The sequence below is a fragment of the Dermacentor variabilis genome, chromosome 10, assembly GCF_050947875.1.
Source record: "Dermacentor variabilis isolate Ectoservices chromosome 10, ASM5094787v1, whole genome shotgun sequence".
Classification (NCBI taxonomy): domain Eukaryota; kingdom Metazoa; phylum Arthropoda; class Arachnida; order Ixodida; family Ixodidae; genus Dermacentor; species Dermacentor variabilis.
The window spans coordinates 122974529-122999307 of NC_134577.1; the positions used below are offsets into that span (position 1 = coordinate 122974529).

Sequence of the window (24779 nt, forward strand, 5' to 3'; positions counted from 1 at the left end):
GCTAATTCCCTCTGCTCTTTGCAAGTGAGCGATTTGAGCCGCCTTTTATTCAGTGCATAGTTTGTTGCACACTGCTGCTAAACTTGAACATTTGCGTATTTGCTTTTCTGCTGTTCTTGTGCCATGTCGAATGAAAAATAAATAACGAAGACTTTAGAAGATTTAAAACGCGAGATGAGGGCTGAGCTGCGTTCCGTCAAGAATAGCCTGAAGTTCTGTAGCGACACTTGACGAGACGAAAGCTATCAGCTCTGATATGAAGGCGCTAGGAAAGAAGATTAGTGATCTTGTAAGCTGTAATGAAAATCTTCGATCTGAAAACAAACTCTTGGCTCAAAAAGTGGAACAATTTTCAACAATACAACCACCTAAACAACCTTCAAATCAGTGGTGTGAAGTCAGATATTGTACCGAGAGAAGTAATTGAGAAATTTGGCGAGGCCATCAATGAACACGTTTGTATCGCCGACTTAGACACGTGCCACACAATTCCCATTAGTAGTAAAGGCGAAACCAACATTTTGGTCCGCTTTGTCCGCCAAGATAAGCGCCATGCATTTCTTTCTAGGCTAGAAAGCACGCGCTATCTAACATGGACCTTGGTCTCACTGATAGCGGAGGCATCTATGTAAACGAACACTGGACTTAAGGCAACAAACTGCTGGGAGCAACCATTTCCCGTAAGAAAGAAGTAGGTTGGAAATTTGTTTGGACGAACGGAGGCGAAATTTTTGCACCCAGGGATGAACCATCTGACACAATAAAATTTGTGCACGATCCGACTTGAATAAAATGACCGAGTAGGCATCCTTATCTTTGTCAGCCAGTCGTTGACATGGACTGCCCGCCCCACTGTTTTCGTTGTGATGCTTCTTGCTTTAACAAGTTTAATCCTCTCACAGAAATTTTCTCTGCTATGCATATTAATGTCCGCAGTATGAAGAACAAACGTGACGGTCTAGATATGCTTCTTGGGTCAATAAACCGACCGTTTGATGTGCTTTTCTTTGCTGAAACATGGCTTACATCTTCCATTCAGAAATTGCCAGTATCATGGCCTCCTTCGTTCGAATATGGGAGGTGGTGGTCTTGCCATGTATGTAAAGAGTTGTTATCCTCAGTGTGCGTTAGACGAAATTTCTGTAACAAATTCCAATGTATAGTGTTTAGCGGTATCACTGTCCAGTGTCATTGTAGCTGTTGTGTACAGACCTACCGCAGGGAACAAACTACATTTTTTAAAGTTTCTGGAAAGCTTTCTCTTGAACCTCACCGATTCCCGGTTGCCTTTTGTAATAATGGGTGATATTAACATTAACCGCATGCACGATGATCACAGTACGCGCGAATTTACTAGCCTTACAGCATCTTATGGTTGTGTAAATACTACAAAGATGCCTACTAGAATTAGTGTTGCTACAGCTTCCCTGATGGATGTTTGTGCCACAAATATAGTGTCTTCAGAAACGGAGCCTGGCCTGTTATCTTCTCAAATACATGACCATATCCCGACTTTTTCGTTTTCTTCCTCTGAAACGCATTAAGTCAGCATCCAAAGATGCCTCCAGGGTAACAAGGTTCATTTCCGATGAAAATCTCGCCAAATTTATGACTCTTATTCAGAATATGTATTGGGAGATCGTATACAGCATATCTGAAGCCAACGCAGCGTATACTGCTTTTCTTGCCAAGTTCATGGAATGTTATAATGCTGCGTCTCCTGTGAGCGAGGTAAAACACAACTTCCGAAAATCTAGAAAGCCGTGGGTTGATAATGTGTTATATAACAGGATACGTATTAAAAATAAAATGTATCATGACTTTCTACGTACTCGCAATGCAGCCTTTTTAGAGAGTTCAAAAAATTGAGGAATAAACTAAATAAAGACCTCAAGTCTGCAAAATCAGCTTACTATACAAAACGGTTCTCCAGAATTTATAATGACCGCAAGAAAGTTTGGAGTGAAATAAACGAACTATTAAACAAGCACAAGTGCAGGGACCACTGAGAAATTGCTGCATCTAATTCCCAAGCTAGCGGAACTCAATTAGCTAACACCATAAACCACTTTTTCATTGAAGCTGGCAAGCCTACATTAGATCAAGCTCTCTCTAATGCTCCCGTATGCAACCTCATTATCGCTTTACCTAACTCTATTTCGTTGCTGCCTGTGATCCCACAAGAAGTAGCTATCTACATTGGGAAATGAAAGAAAACAATGTCTCAGCAGGCCATGACGACATCAAAGCGGTACCATTGAAGTGTGTGTCTGCCATACCATGCGAGGTTCTAGCGTAGATTATAAATCTGATGTTCAAAAGTGGTGCGTTCCGAGATGAACTGAAGCTTACTCGTGTTTGTCCTATATATAAAGGAGGAAATAGAAATGAAATCAAGTACTATCGTCCCATCTTTGTGTTATCAGTGTTATCGAAGGTGTTCGAAGGAGCCATTGATAGTAGCTTAGAAAAGTTCTTTAGCGCTCATAACATTATTAACCCCTCTCAGTATGGCTTTTTGAAAAATAAATCGTCTGAGCAAGCTTTACTCGCCGTTAAAGAAAAGATCCTTAACAACATTGAATCCAGAGCATACACTCTCGGTCTGTTCTTAGACCTCCGGAAAGCTTTTGACTGCGTACGCCTTGAAATTCTTTTGAGTAAACTGAACAGTTACGGGATACGCGGAATAGCTCTAAACCTGCTGAAAAGTTACTTAATTAACAGAATACAATACGGTAAATGGAATAATTTTGTTTCGAACCGTTTGCGCATTACCCAAGGAGATCCGCAGGGATGTATATTAGGTCCACTTTGGTTTTTATTGTATATAAAGGACATCTCTAACATACCTGATTCTCCAGATTTGGTTATGTACGCCGACGTTACAAATATTTTTTTCACATCACGTACTCTGCCGGAATCGGAAACTACCACGAAGGCTTATTTGGTAAAATTATACGCTCAGATGGAGGCGAATAAGTTTAGTTTAAACTTGTCAAAACCCAGGTACATAATGTTCAGACCTATTAATGCCTATGTTCATTACACACTTAACCTAATGTACGCCAACACAAAACTGCAACAGGTAATAACTCAGAAGTTTCTTGGTGTCTGGTTTAATGAACATTTATCATGGAACACGCTTACTCCAAAACTTCTTACGGACTTAGTTAACTGTTGGTTGTCTTTACCGCATCAGCGATCTCTTGCCTGTTTACCTGAAAGTGTCCATATACTACGCACTATTTTTTTTTCAAATTGTCCTATTGTGCACTGGTCTGGGGCACTACAACAGTAAGTAATTTTCAGAAGTTATTGCTTTTGTAAAAGAAGGCATTGCGGGCTATTGAGGGTTGCCATGGTAGGCCCGAAAACCTACCAACATTACCACTCTATCATAAGCATGATTTACTTAAACCAAACCATGTGTACATATTTCGCCTGTTACAGTACATCCATCGTAATCGTTAGTATTCCATTGCTCCAAACCGCCCTCCTACTATATACCCCCTTCGGCAACACAGAAACTTGGTCCCTAAAACGGGGACAAATTACGGCAAACAAAAACTCGATTACCAGATTCCAGTCGTTCTCAATAACCCATCTTTAAGTGTCATGTTTGGTGTCCCTAAGAACAAAATTAAAAAAGACATCATAAATTTACTGATCAACACTGATTCAATGTAATCTGTTTTTTTACTTAGCGAAGCATCTCATGTTTTCGCGTCAAGTTGTTTGTGTGTGTGTTTTCTTTAGCGACCTCATGCCATGCTGATACACTACCTTTGATTTATGGTGCACTGTCTTTGTACGAAAAGTAATATTTCTTATGGTGATACTGTCGTTCGATGCAATGTATTTTGTTCACTATCATACTATGTTAATATTTATTTCCGTGTTGCTCACTGCTGTATCGACTGTTTTGGGGAACTGTGACCCCGTCCGGCTTTACCGCGTTTTGTCGCAGTTCCAGCTTTCATCTTTGAAGGAAAATGAACCTCAAACCTAATTTTCCGACCCCCCTAGTGTGAACCTTTTGTCGTTTCCCTACTTTTCTTCCACCGATCTTCCAATCACTAATCTCTACTGCGGACATGTTTACTTTCCCCATGCTCTCGCTGAACTCAAGCGCTTCAAGTGGTGCCTAAATCGACCGGTCGGCAAATATCTTCACATTCTAATGAAACATACTCCATCGTTTTTCTAGCTTTACCGCAGCAAGCACATGCTTCTTCTTCCTTCTTATGTCTCGCTTTATAGGTGCGTGTTCTAAGGTGTCCCGATCTCGCTTCGAGAAGTATTGAGCTTCCCTTTGAGTAATCATAAAGTGTTTGCTTCCTGATTTCGTTTTTTCATCTAAGTAGTTACCCATGGCAAGTTTCTTTTCCATTGCCGCCACCAATGAGATTACTTCAGCCTCTCTGAGTTGCCGCTTCACGTTCTTTGTTGCTGTGTTAATCACCCTACAGGGCGCCTAATGGAGAATACCTAGTAACTTGCGATTCGCTGATGATATTGCCTTGCTTAATAACTCAGGGGACCAACTGCAATACATGCTCACTGACCTGGAGAGGCAAAGCATGAGGGTGGGTCTAAACATAAATCTGCAGAAAACTAAAGTAATGTTTAACAGTCTCGGAAGAGAACAGCAGTTTACGATAGGTAGCGAGGTACTGGAAGTGGTAAGAGAATACATCTACTTAGGAGAGGTACTGACTGCGGATCCGGATCACAAGACTGAAATAATCAGAAGAATAAGAATGGGCTGGGGTGCTTTCGCAGGCATTCTGAGATCATGAACAGCAGGTTGCGATTATCTCTCAAGGGAAAAGTATATAACAGCTGTGTCTTACCAGTACTCACGTACGGGGCAGAAACCTGCAGTCTTACAAAAAGGGTTCTACTTAAATTGATGACGACGCAACGAGCTATGGAAAGAATGATAGGTGTAACGTTAAGCGATAAGAAAAGAGCGGATTGGGTGAGGGAACAAAGGCGAGGTAATGACATCTTACTTGAAATCAAGAAAAACAAATGGGCATGGGCAGGACATGTAATTAGGAGCCAAGATAACCGATGGTCATTAAGGGTTACGGACTGGATTCCAAAGGAACGGAAGCATAGCAGAGGGTGGCAGAAAGTTAGGTAGGCGTATGAGATTAAGAAGTTTGCAGGGAAAACATGGCCACAATTAGTATATGACCGGGGTAGTTGGAGAAGTATGGGAAAGGCCTTTGCCCTGCAGTGGGCGTAACCAGGCTGATGATGATGATGGTGAAGCTAAATGAGCGATTGTAAGCCGCACGCGATGAACCTTTTCGATTAAGGGGCTGCGGCTCTTCGCATTTTTTGAGCGTCAGGAAAATTTCTGTTTAGTGCGATGTACATAAAACGTATTCAAAGTGTTTGCCTAGACAATACGCCTGGTATTCCAGGCTATCACCAGGCTACTTACTAAGCTAGGGTACGGGGTGGGACTCCCATCCTAAGTATTTATTTACCCAGTTTCGACACTTACGTTTTATCGGCGTACGAATTTATACTGGAGCTGTACATTTCCCAACTCTCCTTCTTAGCACGTCGAGACCTCCTCCTGGCCAGAGATTTTGCTTTCTTTAAGTTATTCAGGTTTTCGGCTGTTGGAGAGTCGCGGAGCAATCCCCAGGCTTTGTTTTGTTTTTTACGTGCTTTCTGGGATTCGTCGCTCCACGAAGGCAAACGGCACTTATTATCCAGGGCACCTGTTTGTTTATGCGTTTTTGGCAGTAGTAATTATGGAACTTGTTACATAAGCTACAGCGTTGTCGATGTCAAACACAGCAATACAATCTGAGTCATGTTGTGTGAGCTTTCAAAAGAGCTTCCATTTGGCTGTGTTGACTTTCCATCGGGGAAAATTTGAGAAGCATCCACCTTCTTTTCTGAAACTCAAAATTATACTTGAAGTGATCACTTCCGTAAGCATTCTTTAAAACGCTCCATTCAAGGTGTGAAATGAGCGTACTTGATGCTTCTATGGCTCAAGTACCTTCTTTAATCTATGGATTATTATGTTTTCTGCGCCAGGTTATTGCATGTTGACTCTTTCTTATTAAGCAAAGAGACACTAGATGGAAAGACGAAGTTTTCAAAGAAGCGCCTTCTTGCATCGCAGCAAAAATTTCCCCATTGAGTGTCGTGCGCGTTGACATCTGCAACAAGAATATATAGTTCAGGAATGTCATCAATAAAGCCCACAAAATCGGTGTTATGAAGCCCATAACGTGGAGAAATAAATACAGAGCTGATGGTAACGAGTTCATCGAAGAGGAGCGCCCTTACAGGATGTGCTTCAAAGGTTGTTTGGAGTTCTAGATGCTGGCAAGCAGTTATCAATTATTATAGCCACACCACCCGACGTGGCAGTAGCATTGTCACGGTCTTTCTGAAAAACGGCTTGTTGCCTTGGAAGGTTTGTGTGTGCTGATTTGAAAGGCGTCTCCTGGACACACAGCATCCTCGAAGTGTATTTACGACGGAGCTCTTTAACATGTGAAAGCTGATGGAGAAGTCCCGTGACGTCCCATCGTAGTATTTGCATGTTCGTAGTGAAAAGAAGTTTGTGCCGTTTTTTAAGGAAATAAACTTTAGGTTACAGAACCCTCGACGGACACTGTGATACACTGTTTTACTTTTTTTTGGAGCGATCGCGAGAACGTCGCCGCTCTTTCAGTGCTGGCACCGATAATGAGTGGCACTGGACACACGCTATTGTTCACGGTTTGTTGGCGGTGAAGGTTTCGCCTTCAGAGAAGAAACTCGGGAGGCCACCAGCGCAAATGTTGATGAGCCGGCGTTCTCGGTTGGGGATGCAGCTCTTGCTGCATCCGCCGAGGGGTCAGTCGGTGTTGCCGCCGGCTCTCCGCGAGCGGGGCGGACAGCAGTCGGATGCAGTTGTGACGCTGTCGCTGGACGCGCCACTTCAGCAAAGCTATTCTTCGGCAGGTAGGACAGCTACCTGCATGCCTATTTAAATAATATGTTCTTCTTGACTTTTATTGTCACGATTTTTTTCTTCCGTGATGGGCAGGACCGGGATCATGTGGCGGGCTCGCCTTCCCAATTCACGCAGTGTGCAGTGTTTTCGCCAGCTTCAGAGGTGTGTTCTTCGACACTGCAAGAAGCACAAGTTAATCGGCATCGACAGTTTTGGGAACTGAGGCCAAATCTATGGCGCCTAAAACATTGGAAGAGGGTAGGCACGTACGGCCTGACACGAAATGTTGACATATCCGGCCTCCCTGGTCTCGGGTAGCGCACTGGATCTAAAGACAAGAATCATATATTTAGTCTGAATTTCTACTCTGCGGCGCCTCATCTTTGTTTTATGTTAACCATGTTATCTTTTTTTCAGTTCTTACAAAAGCTCTTCTCAGTGAGCTCCACCATGTCATCGTCTGAGGTTATACGGATGGTGTTCAAAGTACAGTGAGGGGTGATCGTAACTGGTGTTTGTCCGAAAGAAACGAGAATAGGTACACGAGGGTTGCAATGTGGGCTCGTTGGTAATGCATCGTCAAGGGGTGTGCAGGAGCGCGTTCAAAAGAAGGGACAAAAGAAGACACACAGGCCCTGTGTGTGTCCCTGTGTGTCTTCTTTTGTCCCGTCTTTTAATCGCGCCACCGTACACCGCTTGGAGATTACGTAACTTTTCATACTGCTTTCTATCGCCGAGCTCCAAGTGGAAGTCACCCCTGGCCAGCTTCGTAGCCTTGCACCCTGGGCCTATAGCTTCGGCCATATATTTAGAAACGAGAAACGGCGTGATCATTTCGGGGTTTATCACTGGTTACTGCATGGTTGTACAGGAAGTTCTCTCGTTGGTTGCCAAGAAACTTGAATACATCGGTGCGCCCCCATCCCCATGGGCGATCGGAGGGGGGGTTGGTGGAATGAACTTGTCATGCACGTATTGTTTCATCAGTAACGGCAGCCACGCACCATGGAAACCAAAAAGGGAACGCTGCAGAACATATAAAAGAAGCCCTCTAAACGCAAGCTATACGTTACTGCTATAAACAAATATAATATAACCTAGATTAATTGCGTCACACACGGTTAATCGTTGGTGCCTAAAAATTGCAAGTAAACGGAAGCAAAATGAAGACACGACACATTGAAAGTGAGACAAAAAGACGAAGAATGGAGATGAAGACAGGAAAAGGCAACGACCGATTTCCCCCGGGTGGGTGAGTCTGGAGGTGCCATCTACTCGAAGCAGATGTCAAAGAGGTGTGTTGCCTCCGGCGAGGGGCCATACAGGTCCAGACACTTGGCAGCGACTCTACCCCAAGTAGAAACCGCTTCCATTTTCCATGGAAGCGGCTAAGACCCGCCCTGTTAAGCGCGGGGGTCTGAGCCCCGTGTGTTCAGCTACGTAGTGTAGCGAAGCACAAAAGGCGTGCTATCACAGACGCGCTTGCGGGGGCCTTAGCCAGTTGCATCGGTAAAGTAATTAGAAGAATGGAGTCTTTCCTAGACAGAAATAATTGCTTTCCTGATTTTGATGATGATATTAGAAGGAGGCGGTCGTCCATTGGCGATGTTACCGACTTTTTCTCCAATTTTGAATAGGAAAGAAGTCACCGCCGGTTAGTCGCAGCTGCTCTCCCGAATAACAAGGGCGTGCGACATTCCATTGCACTATGCGATCCTTGATGCGCTTGAAGATTTAGACGTTGGTGGTCCTATAACTACACGGATATATAGTTATATAAGTGGATGCACTATGTATATATCGACAACTAGTGGCGACACCCGCGCACACAAAGGTCACCGATGCGTTCAGCAAGATCGAGTTCTCAGCCAAACTCGTTTGAACTTTACATTGATTGGCTCTGCGTCTGAACAAGTAACACGTTGAAGGTTAGCAGATATGCGGACGGCATATATATTGCAAAGAAGGATTGGAGCGGTATAGTAGGTCGTCCTTTCCAGCGTTTTTAGTGGGCCTGTTTCGCTCATGAATGCTGTTCGTGCTAGGAGTCCGTGCTTTGCCTAGACTGTCGACGCTGCCCTGCTCCTTGTCGGATCAAACAAAAGCCTTAACATATGGTGGAGAGCGCCTTGCGCTCAAAATTACCTGCCTGGAACTTTGATCCCGTATCCTTCCATCTACCATGTCTCAGGACGCCTCCCAGCAAACACCTGCTCCTGCACCGACAGCGTGTCCTGGTGTACCTCGTCACTGCGACCCTGTCATTTTCACTGGCGCGGCTGACACCGATGTGGAGGAGTGGCTCATCACATACGAGAGGGTCAGCGCGCATAACAAGTGGGACGAACCACCCAATGTGAAGAATGTGCTCTTCCACGTAGCGGGTGTCGCCAGCCTGTCGCATAAGAGCCACGGAGCACACTTGCCGACCTGGCCCGCCTTAAAGATCGCTCCTGCTGATGTATTTTGTCGCCCCGCTGTCCGTAAGCTGCGTGCCGAACAGCATTTGCGGGTGCATTCTCACCAACCGAGTGAATCATTCACCAGTCATATTGAAGACATTCTGCACCTACGCAAGAAAGCAAACTCGAACATGGCGGAGTCTGACCGGACCAGTCATGTGTTGAAGGGTATCGAAGACGACTTCAACATGTTGCTCGCCATGAATACTCCCTCCGCTGCCGAAATAATCACGCTGTGCCAAATTTATGAACAGTTACGGTGGCAGCGGTCACCGCGGCTCCCCATCGTGCGACGAACTGCTCGATGGTTTGGCTACAATTTCGAACCAGTCTGCGTTGCTCAAGAAAATGAAGGCGTTTGCCCGTGAGGAGGTTGCCCGCCAACTATCATTGCTGACCTTTGTGCTGCTGCAGCATATGCAAGAGCCCTCCTCGCGTTTGGTGCCTCGGCTTTGCGGCACCATTGAGCACTAAATCAAGGCAGGTTTGCCTGACCTCCGCCAAAAATGTTCCTGTTGCTGCACCTATCAGCTCCACAGACGTAGTCAGCCGTCTCCCACAGACGCGTGCGCCTGCAGCACTCAGCTATGCCTTTGTTGTCGTCCAGCCCCAACCACTTCCGCATTGTGTGCCTCTCAGCTATGCCGACGTCGTGTCTAGACCCGGGCAGCAGCCCTCCGTGACACCATTCTACCAGCCGTCCCGTGCAACACCTTCTGTGCCATGGATCGGACCTGCCAGAGCGAGCAGGTGGCGCACTTCGGACAATCGACCCACATGCTTCGCGTGCGGCTACGCCGGCCTCGTGGCACGCCTTCGCAATCGCGTGCAGCCTTCTATGGCCGCATCGTACCCGACAAGTTGTCTTGCCGGTTCTCCCCACCCATGTGATGTCCCGCGTTCTGACTCATCACTGCCAGTACGGCCGAGGCTCTTCACTCGCCGCTCGCCTTCTCCACGTCGTCGGTAACTATCGCCGATGTGGCCTTGTCCCTCCGCTTGGGAGAAGGGAAACCAGTTGTTGCAGTCCACAAGGCATGAGCTGCGTCACCATCGAAATCTGAAGGCTCTCAACAAAGCCAATCGAATGTGACAGAAGCTGTTCACGCATCTGCGCTTGTGGACACTGGAGCCGCCATGTCCGTTATGACCGCGCAAGTTAGCCGTTTCATGCGAAAAGTGACGAACATCCCTCCGTACAGCAGGTGCCCCGTGCATTCACCGCATAGCGGCCTGCACCGCTCGTGTTGCCATTGCAGAAGTTCTATACACCGTCGAATTCATCATTTCCTCATGCTCGAATGACCTCAGCTTAGGCTAGGATTTTCTCTCCTGTCAGAAAGCAGTGCTTTATTGCGCTCGCGCCGAAATAGAACTGTCGCCGTTGTCACACTTCGCGCTGGCCGACTGTCCTTCGACTTCTAACAAGCTACTCGTCCAAGACAACACCACAGTCTCTCCCAAGTCGTCAACGTTTGCGTCCGTCTATTGCAGCGGCCTCCGACACCGCTGCACTAATTTCTCCATCCGACCGCGTTTGCACCCTAAAAGATCTGCTACCTTTTGAGACTGTAGAAATCACTGGGGAATTCAGCGCTACCTTTCTTAGCGACCCGTCCGCATACACTGTGATGCAGCTGCGAGGGAAATGTCTTGTCATTGTCGAAGCCATTGAAGCCACGTAAATTATAAACGTGCCCAATGATATGTACTGCGCCACTTACAATAACCGCAGTTCTATTTCACCGTCTGCTCTATCGGCTTGTGATTTATTTGGTTGCTCCCTTGATGGTATCATTACGCCGGCCAAAGGTTCCTAGCTTCTGTGCCTATTAGAATAATTTTGTTCTTGTTTCGACGTCGGGCTACGTTCCCTGGGCCGCACTTCCACTGTTACGCATCGCATCGACACTGACTCCCAACGGTCACGGCGGCAACGACCGTATCGCGTGTCTCCCGCAGAACGTCGTATAATTAACGAGCAAGCTGACGACATGCTTCGACGCAAAGTGATTCGACCACCCAAAAGTCCATGGGCATCACTTGTCGTCCTGGTTGCAAAAAAAGGCGGTTCTGTACAGTTTTGTATGGACTTTCGGCGCCTCAGCAAAATTATTCGCAAGCACGTTTACCCGCTAACGCCAATTGACGACGCCATTGACAGCCTACAGGAAGCAGCATTATTTTCTATTCTCTCGATCTGCACTCAGGGTACTGACAGGTGCCCATGGCAGGCGATGATCGACGGAAGACAGCTTTTGCCACGCCCGGTGGCTTGTACGAATTTAATGTATGCCGTTTGGACTTTGCAATGCACCCGCAACTTTTGAGCGCATGATCGATACCATTCCGTGGAACTTGAAATGGCATACATTCTTTGTGCTACCTTGACGACGTCGTTGTTTTTGCTCCGGACTTTCAACGCACTTTCAACGCCTCCGGCATGGTTTGACGTCCTTGAGAAACGCCGATATACCACTAAACTTAACGCAGTGCCGATTTCAGCGCGGTAGCTGACCATGCTAGGTTACACCGTCTCCAAAGACGGAATTCTCCCCGGTCCAGCCAAGCTTCGGGTCGTTGCCGAGTTACCTCAACCTACATTCGTCAAAGACCTGCGCAGTTTGCAGGTATGTGTTCATACTTTAGACACTTCATCCGAAATTTCGCCACCATGACATCGCCCCTTACGTAGGTCCTCGGAAGCGGAAATCCCGGGCCTCTCACTTCATGGTCATCAGAGTGCGACGAGGCGTTCGCATTCCTGCACCGTTTGCTGACGTCAGTACGACCCGACAGCCCCTACACAGATGCGCACTGATGCCAGTGGCGTTGGCCTCGGAGCAGTCCTTGGGCGGCGCAAACAAGGGTTTTATGACTAGTTTGTGGCTTATGCAAGTCGTACGCTTACGAAAGCTGAGAGTAACTACACCTTGATAGAAAAACCATGTTTGGCGATCATGTGGTCTCTTACTAAGTTCCGACCATATTTGTATGGCCACCAATTTGATGTCGTCACGGACCACCACGCACTATATTAGTTGTCATCACTGAAAGACTCATCACACTGCCTTGCCCGGTGGGCACTTCCGCCGCAGGACTACGACATTCGCGTACTCCACCGCAGCGGCCACCAGCACTCTGACGCCGACGCCCTGTCGAGTTCTCCCAGCTTGCCATTTCTTCCATCGACCTGCACACTATCACTTTCAAACAGCGCAACGACCACTGGATTGCTTCGCCGATAGACTTGCTTGTTCATCAATCGGCGCCACCAACCACTCGCACGTTGCGTCGTCAATCCCACTATTGCGCCATTCGTGACGACCTATTCCACCGATGGAATGACACCGCCGATGGCCGCCAGTGGTTGATAGTAGTACCCCGCAGTCTACGTTCCGAAATATGCGCGTAATTCCCCTCTGATCCACAGTGTGCACACTGGGAAGTATTCAAAACTTACCAGTGCATTCGACAGCGGTGATACTGGAGAGGGATATACTGCTAGGAACGGAAGTTCGTTCGCTCGTGTCCCTATTGTCCGCGCCTGAAATTTTCACCGCGCGTCTTGCCAGCCGGTCTCCAACCGTTACCTTGCCCTACTGGGCCATTCGGGCGCGTCGGCATCGGTTTGTACGGATCGCTTTTGCTAAATCTGCTGCTCACCGCTGGGCCATCGCGGCTGTTGACCACCTCACGCGATACGGCGAAACGGCCGCCCTCCCGGCGGCTACACCACGGGATGTTGCCTCCTCCCTGCTTCGCCGATCCATACCGCGTCATGGTCCACCACAGGAGTTGCTTAGCGATCGCGGACGTGTCTCCGTGTCCGAAGTCCTCGAAGCCATCCTCAAAGAGTGCCATGCTGCTCACCGCACAACTACCAGACCGATACAATAAAGACCTTAACAATAAGTATATGGGCATGCGGAGCCACCCGTCACCACACGCGTACTATGATACAACATGGAGTGTTAATCGGAGCCAAGTATCTGTGGCGCCAGGGCCTGACGATTCTGACACTTTCCCGTGATTGAATTGGCGCGGGAACTAATGACAGTTTATACCACAATCTTTCATGAACCAACAATACCTTCTGTAACACACCAAAAATTCATCAGTGTAGTCACAGAACATAGACTGTCTAGGTCAAGACACGTCTCCCGACTGAAGTGAATGCTGGGCAGTTCATATCCTTCGTGTCCTCCCAGGAATAAGATGGAGCCCCTGGGAGTCACCTCTACTTCTGTTATACCAAGCACTTTGTAGTCTATATACGGTACAGTATGCTAATGCTCTTAAAGGGGCCCTGAACCACTCCTCGGGCTTGGTGAAATAACATAGTCCGCGGGTAGCACACGCTGTTGTGAACATCTCAGCCATATTCTGCTGTCGTACGCAGTACGTGGAGCTCGCAAGCGGAGCGCGGAGTCACCTTTTTCTCGAACACCTTTTCTCTCTGAGGACAGCCGCGTTTGGCTTATGCTTAGCGCGACATAGGCACCAAATCTGAAGCTTGAACTGCGCGCCACAGTGACGTCACCGCCGTAGCCTTCGCAGTGCAAGGCATTGGAGGAGGACGGGGAGCACAGCTGATGCCGTGTTTGATTGCCTATAACTCCGCTTCTGCTGAACGCATTGAAGTACGTTTTGCGGCAAAGTCGTTCTGAAATAGCCTATCTTCAATTCAAATGTCTTTCTCCACTTCGATAAAAAGTGGCTCAAGGCCCTTTAAGCATTAGCTGTGTGCACATACTCTAGAGCAGTCAAACTCAAGCCTCGCTCACGTGGTTAAGCCTACTACCATGAGTGTCAACCAATGATTCAATAGCCGAAGTTCGTGCTCGTCCTATCGCTAAATACTTACTTTGCGAGCTTCTTCGACTGTGCCCTTGATTGTTAACCGGACACAGACAGCATCCGTTGTCATCACTCCTTGACATCACCCAGGTTGCACCTTTTCAAGCACTATATCGCGCTATCAGCACATTCTACTCTTCAAGATTTTCTCCCGCCACTCCCAGAAAACCTCCATGGGCCTTGCCCAAACCTTTGGTTTGACTGCAGATCCCTATGATTACAAAGAAATCATTTGTTCCATCCATTAGGTTGAAGCAACTTAACCTGCTTCACACTTAGGCAATGCACGGGGACATTGTGCAAAGTTGCATGCCAGTGAATATGTCGCGTCATGTGCCTCCATTGCAGCCATCCTCATACCGCAAATAGTCATCTCATCAACTGTTTAAACCAGACTGTAGGACAACATCAACTGCGGCCAAATTTATTGCAATCTGGGTGGCACATCAATTTCTGTCCGAGGAACATTTTCGGTGAGGGGCACTGAGCCAGCTCTTCAAACCATTGACTGCGCCGTGAGATGGAGCCATAAATATTCCTTAGCTGGAGAAATCACAGAACTAATTAAGATTGTCATTTCTATGTGCTTTGTAAATAGAAATGGTCACGGCATAACCTTTTATTTGATACCTTCACACTGTGGTGCGATTGGGAATGAAGAGGTAGACGCTGAAACAAGAACAGCTTTAAGTAATGCTTCTGAAGTGCGCATTTAGTTTTCAAGAACACACACAAAAATAATGCTTGATTGCGTGATACGCAATTCGACGTTGAAGCATGGGACCGAACCAGATTGATGACGCAGGCGATTGCATAAGTTTGGCCTAGAAATGAAATTTCGTATGCGTCACAAGCTCAAAGCAAGGCAAAGATGTGTGATGAACTGGTTTGCCTTGTTGTCGTGTTTACCAGGAGTTATGCACACTTCATAGATTGCAGTGAAGCTAGCCCAAACTACGAACACCTTTGAGTGCCAGGAACACTTGTTCACATATTTGGCATTTGCCATGCGTACGCCCCCGAATGACAGAAACGAGGCTCTTGCATTACACACGTCGACAACGGGCCGCTACGAGACGAGTTACGTTGGCGTTTTTGGCCTGATGCAAAGAGCATAGCCTTGATTACAAATGCAACTGTAGCATTTCTACAAGCTACTACAGACATAAGGCTTTAGAGGTCCTGTAACGCTGTGGCCTTCAACATACCCCCGTCCTTCACCTGGGATCATTTAGCAGCCTTTGACCTCCCCGTCCTTTCTTCCCCATTGTACAGCCGCAGGCCAAACGAAGTTATTACTCAGGTCGACCTCTCTTCCCTCTTTGTAAGTAAATGTTATCTCTCTCCAGCTGTCATAATTTGAAAAAAGTACTGCTTTGGAATAAACGTATGTTCAACGATACGGCGTACCGCTGCATTGCTTCTATGCTGATCGCATTACTGTCGACAGTCAACGTCAGGATAGCTTTGCCGCAACTTTTCTTCGAGCAGGGGGGAAACGTCACTAATTTTTTTGGTATATTTAAAGCTGCTGTCGTAGTGAGTCATAAGGTCGGCGGATATCACTGGGCTTTGGGCTTTTTTCTTTACTTGAAATTCTCTATGCATAGCGCACTGTCATGCGTGTAGTGCCAGCCACACGTACACTACACCATCACCCACATGACGAGTAATCACTTTGGCTAGAGGAAGTAAATACACACTGGATAGCAGTGGCCTAACGCGCAGCGTGTATCCTGGTGGCAACTGCTGCGGGTACGGCCTACTTCGGCAAAAAGGCCCAGGTGTTGTGCCCGGGTCCCGCTTTGCACCCTGAGTGAACGAATCATGATCCCATAAAAGTGATTGCAGTCTTCCCATACGTCGTGGACATGCTGGCACGCCAAAATTTGTCAATATTTGTTTACACAGGTTGACGACAATTGATTGGGAGCACATCGCATGATTCTTTACAATATGACTTCTCTTTTGACGTTCTTCGGCAGAAATCTGCAGGCCTGTCAGTCGGAACAACTCCCCTCCTCCTCCCCCAAAACAAAACGATTGAATTGCCGGGTGAGGGTCCGATGCATTCCCGTTATTCTGGTTCTCTCTGGCACAACGAACTGCATAACTAACTTGCAAACTTGAATAACAACTAAATAGTGATGAAACCCCACCAAACCAAGCATCGCAACTTACCTTGTATATTTGATGATAGCCTTGATTCTCGCGGATCTTGACGAACTGCGCCAAGGCAGAAAGAGGCCAAGGGTGATGAGGATCGTACTCCGACGACATTCCGTCTCCAAAGAGCTTTGCGGCGGCGCTACGTTTATCTGCGACGTAACAAAAGCGACCAGACTCAAGACCATGGGTAGTATTGTGATTCAAGTAGGCATGCCAAGGAATGGATACTGAAGTCATTATGCCTCGCACACTGTGAGAGCAGAAATAAAGTATTAGTCCTGAAAGTAATTCTAAAATCTGCTCAAGCAATCGAGAATGTGACAGTAAGATGAATGGCGCCAATCTTGCATGTTGCCTTCCGGCATATAAGCCATATTAGGAGCAATTTTTCTACTTTTTTGCATATTGTCTGCTCGCATGGCACATGGAAGTCTATCCCTTATTTTTTGCCGGTTGGTATTCGCGCTCACAAAATTAGCTCTGTGGGCGTATTTCATAAGCCCACGTAGCATAAGAGCACAACATCGCAGCGCGTGTTTATTGCACCAGACGCGAAGTCTAATAATAAACGCGCATGTGAAATGAGAAAGAGGGAAAGAAAAAGAAAGATCGCAAATTAACAACGAAAGGTAATGCAATTCGTTTTTCTGAAGAAACGTTAGCTTCTTGTCATATAGGGAGATAGAAGTATGGCTGACGCACTGCGCTTTGTTTCTGCTTTTGTGTTGAGCAATAACTTTTTTTCCATGTCGTGCCTCTCTAAATTTACTGGCAGTTTGGAATACAAGATAAAGTTTCACAATGAGCATGTATGTTGGCACCACTTACCAAGGTTGCAGAAGTCACTTTCAGGTTACACCTAGGGCCAATGAAAGACCATTACGGATGGTGTAGGAGTAGATGCCATGCTAGCTATGGTGTTAAATTCGTGTGTTGCAACATTGCACCGCTTTTTCCTTGCTGAAATTGACAGACTATGAAATACCCGATAACCTGACTTCATCGTAATTAGTACTTCCGAGAAGTTGGCAAGATGAATTAAGGCATTGAGATAGGCACGAATATGAACAGACAGACGTGAAAGATCAGCTCGCTGTTTTATTGAATGTTGAGATGCTCACGCACTGTATGAAAATCGTCATGTCCCACTATGGTGTGAAAGTTCTTATTTCTGAGCACCCAATAAGCTAGAATGTATTTGCACAAGTGTCAAACATTAGGCTGAATTCGGCCCTTAAACGAGAATATCAAATTTGGCAGATAGGAGCCTGTGTGGGCCACAAACATCATTTAGCAGTTGCCTCTCTTCTGCAGCAGCAGCTATACGAAGCAAAGTGAAAAATGTGCGCATGTTAGATAGGGAGAGCAGAAAAGAGGAAAAGTTTTGGCTGCCACAACCCTGTTGTCGGTGAAGTGGTGCGAATCATTGCTTTTTTTATATAACAATTATTTTAATAGAGAAGTGGACAACACGAACGCCGACTATCAACTGAAGGGATCACTGAGGCGAAAAAAATAAAGAAGACACAAAACTCATCTGCGCACGCTCAGGAATAGTAGCACCACGTGTCAGTCGGGTACACGTTCCAGTCTACGTGAAAGATAACTGTTAAGGCACTTAATCTCTTCCTTATGTAAAGTAATCGCAGGCTGACTCACGCACGCACTTCCACCATTATAGATATGCCATGCCTCTACCATAAGACGCGTATCTTCATTCTTATGGCTGTACAATATCGCGCATTCATCGAACTCTGGCGTGCAGTTACAATCTCGGCAATGTAGCGAAAGATTAGAAGGTGTTACGTTTCGCCTACGACGCGCGGTTTAGCCGGCGCGGATGCAACGGACGCCGGGGCTTCGTTCAAAGCGGCAGACATTTTGGCCCGTTCGGCGCCGCCGCTACGCCTCCCCGCCAAGCGCGTCCAGGCATGTTCCAATGCCACGTGTCTTCATGTGCGTGTGTGAGTGTATGTGCATATTGGTGCCCACGCTTGTCGAAGCGCGGCAGCCGGGGAGAGGAGCTCCCCCAACTGTGAAGCGAGGGGTCTGACCGGCGCCGACACGACGTATGCGCCACCTTCTCTTCCCATTGTGCCCGAACGGCGCCGGCACGACGGCTGCGCCACCTTCTCATCCCATTGTGCCCGAGCGGCACAGTCACGTGCTCGTCTGTAGAGGGGTTCCTTCTTGCCCTCAACTGCGAGAGTATAAAAGCAGCTGCCCCCGGACGCCAAAGAGAGGCTCCGATTTCTTCTGTTGAGTAACGTGCTCTCCCGTCTCTCTACTTCGGTCGACCTGACCGCCAACTCTTTGCGATGCTAGAATAAACAAGTTGTTTTGTTGTTACCAGTCGACTCATGCTTTGCCGGGACCTTCGGATGCTTCCAGTTGTGCCCCAGCCCGCCAGGCCAACGCTACCCTTGGGGCTTGCGACCCAGGTGCAACAACGGGCGTCAGCGCCGAGTTCCCAACAACTCGTGCCAGCGGTGCGATTACAACAACTGTCTGCCAGCGGTGAGATCGCGACAACGGAGGCCAGCAGCGAAGATATGCAGTTGACTGTATGCTGAGCAGCTCAACGACGATCCGGGAGCAGTGCAACGAGCCCTGTGTGATGACTGGTTGCCTGCAGCGGAACGACTGCGCTGAATTCTTGGCTGCGAGGTTTGGTGAGTGCGGGACTTTCTTCTTCTGAGCTTTGCCAGGCTTTTGTTAGTGTCAGAAACAGAGCTGGTAATTGTGGTTGTCGTTGCTGCCGGGTTAGTTTGCGGCAAGACAATAGTAGGCAGTAGAGAAAGCAGCATTCAGAGCAGCCATGGATTTGAAGTCGTTGCGCAAACCGAAATTGCTGGAGCTTGCAAGAGAGTTGGGTCTGGATGTCTCGGACAAACTCAGAAAACCAGAACTGCTAAGGGCTATTCTTGAGTTAGAACCTGAGGATGACGAGCTGTCGGATTGCCTTGAGACCATTGAGGAGAGGGAGACTGCAAAAAGACAGGAGCGCGAACTTAAAGAGCAAAAACAGAAAGAAAAAGAAGAGCGCGACTACGCTTTAGAAATGAAGCGTCTCGAGATAGAGATCGAACGCGCTCGTAATGGAAGTCAGGCACACGGTGCAGGAGAACGAGTATTGTTCAAAATGACTGACCTGATGCGGCCGTTTAAGCTTGGAGAGGACATTGGTTTGTTCCTGGTTAACTTTGAGCGAACGTGCGAGAAGCAGGGGTTCTCTCGGGAAACGTGGCCACAGCGCTTGCTCACTTTGTTACCCGGCGAGGCGGCCGACGTAGTCGCTCGCTTGAATAGAGAGGAGGCAGAGGATTTCGACAAAGTGAAATCGAGTCTGCTAAAAAAGTACAGGCTGTCAGCAGAGGCGTTCCGTCGGAAGTTTCGGGAAAATGAGAAAGGCAGAAGTGAGTCATATACGGAGTTTGCGTACAGGCTTATGTCAAACATGCAGGAGTGGCTCAAAGAAGAGAAAGCGTTTGGTGACCACGAGAAAGTTCTGCAGTGTTTCGGGCTAGAACAGTTTTATAGTCGGTTACCTGAGAACGTGCGGTACTGGGTCTTGGATAGGCCAGACGTTTGTACGGTGGCTAAAGCCGCTGAGCTAGCCGAGGAGTTTGTGACGCGTCGGGCTCGCGGAGCTAAGGACGGTCAAAAGGGTGAATTTGGCTCCAAGTTTGAGAGGCCAAAGTTCACACCCATGGGAGCTAAGGACGGTCAAAAGGGTGAATTTGGCTCCAAGTTTAAGAGGCCGAAGTTCACACTCATGAGAGCAAAGGGGAACACACGTAGTGCGGATGCGAGTGAAAGCAGTCCGACCGAACGTAAGGAGACGGCGGCAGCCGAAGCCAAACGCAGAAAGCGGTTCGAGATGAGGCAAGCGCGCTTGTGTTATACGTGCCAGAAGCCGGGTCACTTTTCGGCGCAGTGTCCAGAAACAAAAACAAAAGTCGTGTTTTTGTCATTATGCAGCACTGACGAGAACATGAAGCTTCTCGAGCCTTACATGCGAGACCTCCTGGTGAACGGGAAAGAGTGCCGAGTGCTTCGCGATTCCGCAGCTACAATGGATGTAGTTCACCCCTCTTACATAGAACCCGATATGTTCACGGGCGAGTGTGCATGGATCAAGCAAGCCGTGGAAGCTCATAGCGTGTGTCTGCCGGTAGCAAAAGTGCTTACTGAAGGACCTTTCGGAGCGCTTGAGACGGAGGCCGCAGTGTCATCTATGCTGCCCCCCCAGTACCCGTACCTATTTTCGAATAGGTCCGATCACCTCCTGCGCGAGAAGGGGCTTTTGTTTGGTGAGGCTAGCGTTCAGGCCTTAACCAGATCGAAGGTTCGGGAGCTCGCTGCAAAGGCGGTAGTTGCGGGGCCGACGTTATCAAACAATGAAAAAGGGTCAGAGGCGCAGCAAGCTGATATTCAGAGCACGCCCGAACTGAATAAAATTGAGTCTGTAACGTTAAAGGCACCAGATACTGGAGAGGAAATTCCCGATGCGGGAAAGTTAGAAGAGCTATCTGCAGATTTGCTCATCGCGCCTACGTCAGACGGACTTAATAGGTTGCTAAAAGTCAGCCGGTCGGCTTTGATAGCCGAGCAAAAGAAGGATGGCAGCCTAGAAAACATACGCTGCATTGTCAAGGAAGGCATCGCCAAGAAAAATGCGCGTTTTGTGGAAAGAGGTGGGGTCCTGTACCGGAAGTATCTAGACCGCAGGGGAGTGAAGTTCGATCAGCTGATCGTGCCTCAGTGCTACCGTCAGGATCTGTTGCGCTTGTCGCACGGGGGTTCGTGGTCCGGACACCTAGGAGTTAAGAAAACTAAGGACCGTCTCTTGCAAGAGTACTATTGGCCAGGGTGTTTTCGGGACGCAGACCACTTCGTGAGGTCATGTGACACCTGTCAGCGGGTGGGCAAACCAGGGGACAAATCGAGGGCGCCGTTGAGATTGGTACCTATCATTACGGAGCCTTTTAGACGGCTCGTTATTGATACAGTGGGACCTCTGCCGGTAACAGCCACGGGGTACAGACACATTTTAACGCGATAGCGTTAAGGAGCTCGTGTCGCAGAAAAGCCGGTGTCGTCGGCGTCGGTGTCGGGTGTCGGCGTCGGCGTCCGCGGCGTTGGCCGTGAGCGATAAATCATGGCAGGCACTTCATAAATAAAAATTGGAGGACGCTTAAGCTTCGCCTTCAAGAGTGGAACGCGACAGCGTTGCCGTCGACCCGCCAAGGGGTGTAAGACAATGCGCTCAGACAGTGATCACTTACGAGGCGCCCCGCATCGGACTCTGCGCCCACCTATCACGCGGTGAGCGTCGAGCAACGCAGCGTTCGGCGCGGCAACGAAACGCGCGCCTGAACAAACGGAACGAAGCAAAGAACTCGGTGTCTCGGAGGGGGAAACGATCTACGCCAGCCAAACGTCGTGATCGGCACGGGCAGAGAGATAGATAGATAGTAATCTAAAGAAAGGAACGGCGCTTGATTCTGCAACCCGTGTGGAAGCACGGCGAAGCGTCGTCAGGGGAGAGGGAGTCGGGGACGCGAGGCGCCTGGCACCGGTCCGCGCACAGCCCCAATGCGCGCGCGGCGCGATACCTGTCGGGGCAGCGCCGTACATTGAGAGGAGGGGGTCTATTGTTTGCCGCAAGATGGCTCTGCGTGTGTGGTAAGCGCAGAAGAAATGTAGCGGAAACGTACTTCGCTATTCGTGTAAATGCGACTTCTGTAAGTTACATGCTCATAATTACCGATATACACCGCAGTATAACTTTCTACGGCTCGTTTCTAAGGCAACACCGCATTCACTAGACGCGCTTTTGTACCGCTTTCAAGCATCGAACTCGTGGCTGAGTGGTAGCTTCTCCGCCTCACACTCCGGAGACCCTGGTTCGATTCCCACCCAGCCCATCTTGGAAGTTGCTTTTTATTTATGAAGTGCCTGCCATGATTTATCGCTCACGGCCAACGCCGCGGACGCCGACACCCGACACCGACGACACCGGCTTTTCTGCGACACGAGCTCCTTAACGCTATCGCGTTAAAAAGCAACTTCCAAGATGGGCTGGGTGGGAATCGAACCAGGGTCTCCGGAGTGTGAGGCGGAGACGCTACCACTCAGCCACGAGTTCGATGCTTGAAAGCGGTACAAAAGCGCGTCTAGTGAATGCGGTGTTGCCTTAGAAACGAGCCGTAGAAAGTTATACTGCGGTGTATATCGGTAATTATGAGCATGTAACTTACAGCCGTCGCATTTACACGAATAGCGAAGTACGTTTCCGCTACATTTCTTCTGCGCTTACCACACACGCAGAGCCATCTTGCGGCAAACAATAGACCCCCTCCTCTCAATGTACGGCGCTGCCCCGACAGATATCGCGCCGCGCGCGCATTGGAGCTGTGCGCGGACCGGTGCCAGGCGCCTCGCGTCCCCGACTCCCTCTCCCCTGACGACGCTTCGCCGTGCTCCCACACGGGTTGCAGAATCAAGCGCCGTTCCTTTCTTTAGATTACTATCTATCTATCTCTCTGCCCGTGCCGATCACGACGTTTGGCTGGCGTAGATCGTTTCCCCCTCCGAGACACCGAGTTCTTTGCTTCGTTCCGTCTGTTCAGGCGCGCGTTTCGTTGCCGCGCCGAACGCTGCGTTGCTCGACGCTCACCGCGTGAAAGGTGGGCGCAGAGTCCGATGCGGGGCGCCTCGTAAGTGATCACTGTCTGAGCGCATTGTCTTACACCCCTTGGCGGGTCGACGGCAACGCTGTCGCGTTCCACTCTTGAAGGCGAAGCTTAAGCGTCCTCCAATTTTTGACTGTGATCTGCCCAGCGACAAAGTTCCCTGAAGCAGTGCCGCTTAAAGAACTCAGCTCAGTTGAGATAGTCAATGCACTACTGTCCATATTTGCGCGAGTTGGTTTTCCTGCGGAAATCCAATCAGATCAGGGCACAGTGTTTACTAGCGCTTTGACGACAACTTTTCTCGAAAGGTGTGGGGTAAAGCTGTTACACAGCTCAGTGTACCACCCACAGTCGAATTCCGTTGAAAAGCTCCACTCCGTCATGAAGCGCGTGTTGAGAGCATTGTGCTTTGAACATCAAACTGACTGGGAGCTGTGTCTGCCTGGGGTGATGTTTGCATTAAGGACCGCGCCGCATGCGGCTACGGGGTTTTCGCCAGCTGAGCTGGTGTACGGTCGCTCGCTGCGATCTCCGCTTCGCATGCTTCGAGAATCGTGGGAAGGCAGGGGCGACGACCCAGTCGTGGTGGAGTACGTGCTTAAGCTCCTCGAACGCTTAAGAAGGGCACAGGAGTTGTCAGGTGAAGCAATGGCAAAGGCCCAGCAGAGGGCCAAGGTTTATTATGATCGGACAGCCAGGGCCCGTCGTTTTGAAGTGGGCGATGAGGTCATGCTATTGCGCACATCGCTAAAAAACAAACTAGACGTGCAGTGGGAGGGCCCAGCACGAATTGTTCAGAAACTGTCGGACGTTAACTACGTGGTGAGTCTGCCAGGAAAGCGGAAAGCACAGCAAGTTTACCACTGTAATCTGCTCAAACCTTATAGACAAAGGGAAGCAGTGGTGTGCATGATGGTAAACGTTCCTGAAGAGCTTCCGGTCGAGCTTCCGGGACTAGGCTCAGTGACGAACAGGGAAGACACCGGTCAAGTCATTATGGACCTTATCAGTAAAGCACCGCTGTCGCCTGAGCAGAAAACCGAACTACACCAGCTCTTACAAGAGTTTCAAGGTCTGTTCTCTGAGAGGCCTGGTAGGACTTCTGTCCTTACTCATGATATAGAACTTACCTCCCCAGAGCCAGTACGATCCAAGGCGTACCGGGTGTCACCGCGCCAGAGCGATATTATGGAGGCTGAGGTAAAGAAAATGCTACAGCTCGGTGTTATTGAGGCAGGTGAGAGTGATTATACCTCCCCTTTGATTTTAGTTGAGGTACCGGGCAAGGAACCTCGTCCTTGCGTCGACTACCGCAGGCTTAATTCCATCACTAAGGATCAAATTTATCCGATCCCTAACATCGAGGAGCGCCTTGAGAAAGTTAGTAGCGCTCAGTTTATTTCCACCCTAGATCTTGTCAGGGGTTATTGGCAGGTTCCACTTACAGAAGAGGCTAGTAGGTATGCGGCGTTCATTTCACCAATGGGAATATTCCGTCCTAAAGTGTTGAGTTTTGGTTTGAAGAACGCGCCATACTGCTTTTCAAGCCTCATGGATAAAGTGTTGCGGGGACAGCAAGAATTCGCTTTACCGTATCTAGACGACGTAGCG

At 48.6% G+C, this 24779-nt stretch overlaps 1 protein-coding gene across 1 annotated transcript in view; it reads right to left on the reverse strand.

The window, feature by feature from the left end:
• The window catches only part of LOC142559401 (uncharacterized), a 291201-nt gene that overhangs the window by 245649 nt on the left and 20773 nt on the right, over positions 1-24779 (reverse strand). Inside the window, exon 2 of the mRNA XM_075671002.1 lies at positions 16483-16619. Within this exon, the coding sequence (XP_075527117.1) occupies positions 16483-16581 (99 nt within the window). The 5' untranslated portion in view covers positions 16582-16619. The remainder of the gene's footprint in view (positions 1-16482; positions 16620-24779) is intronic.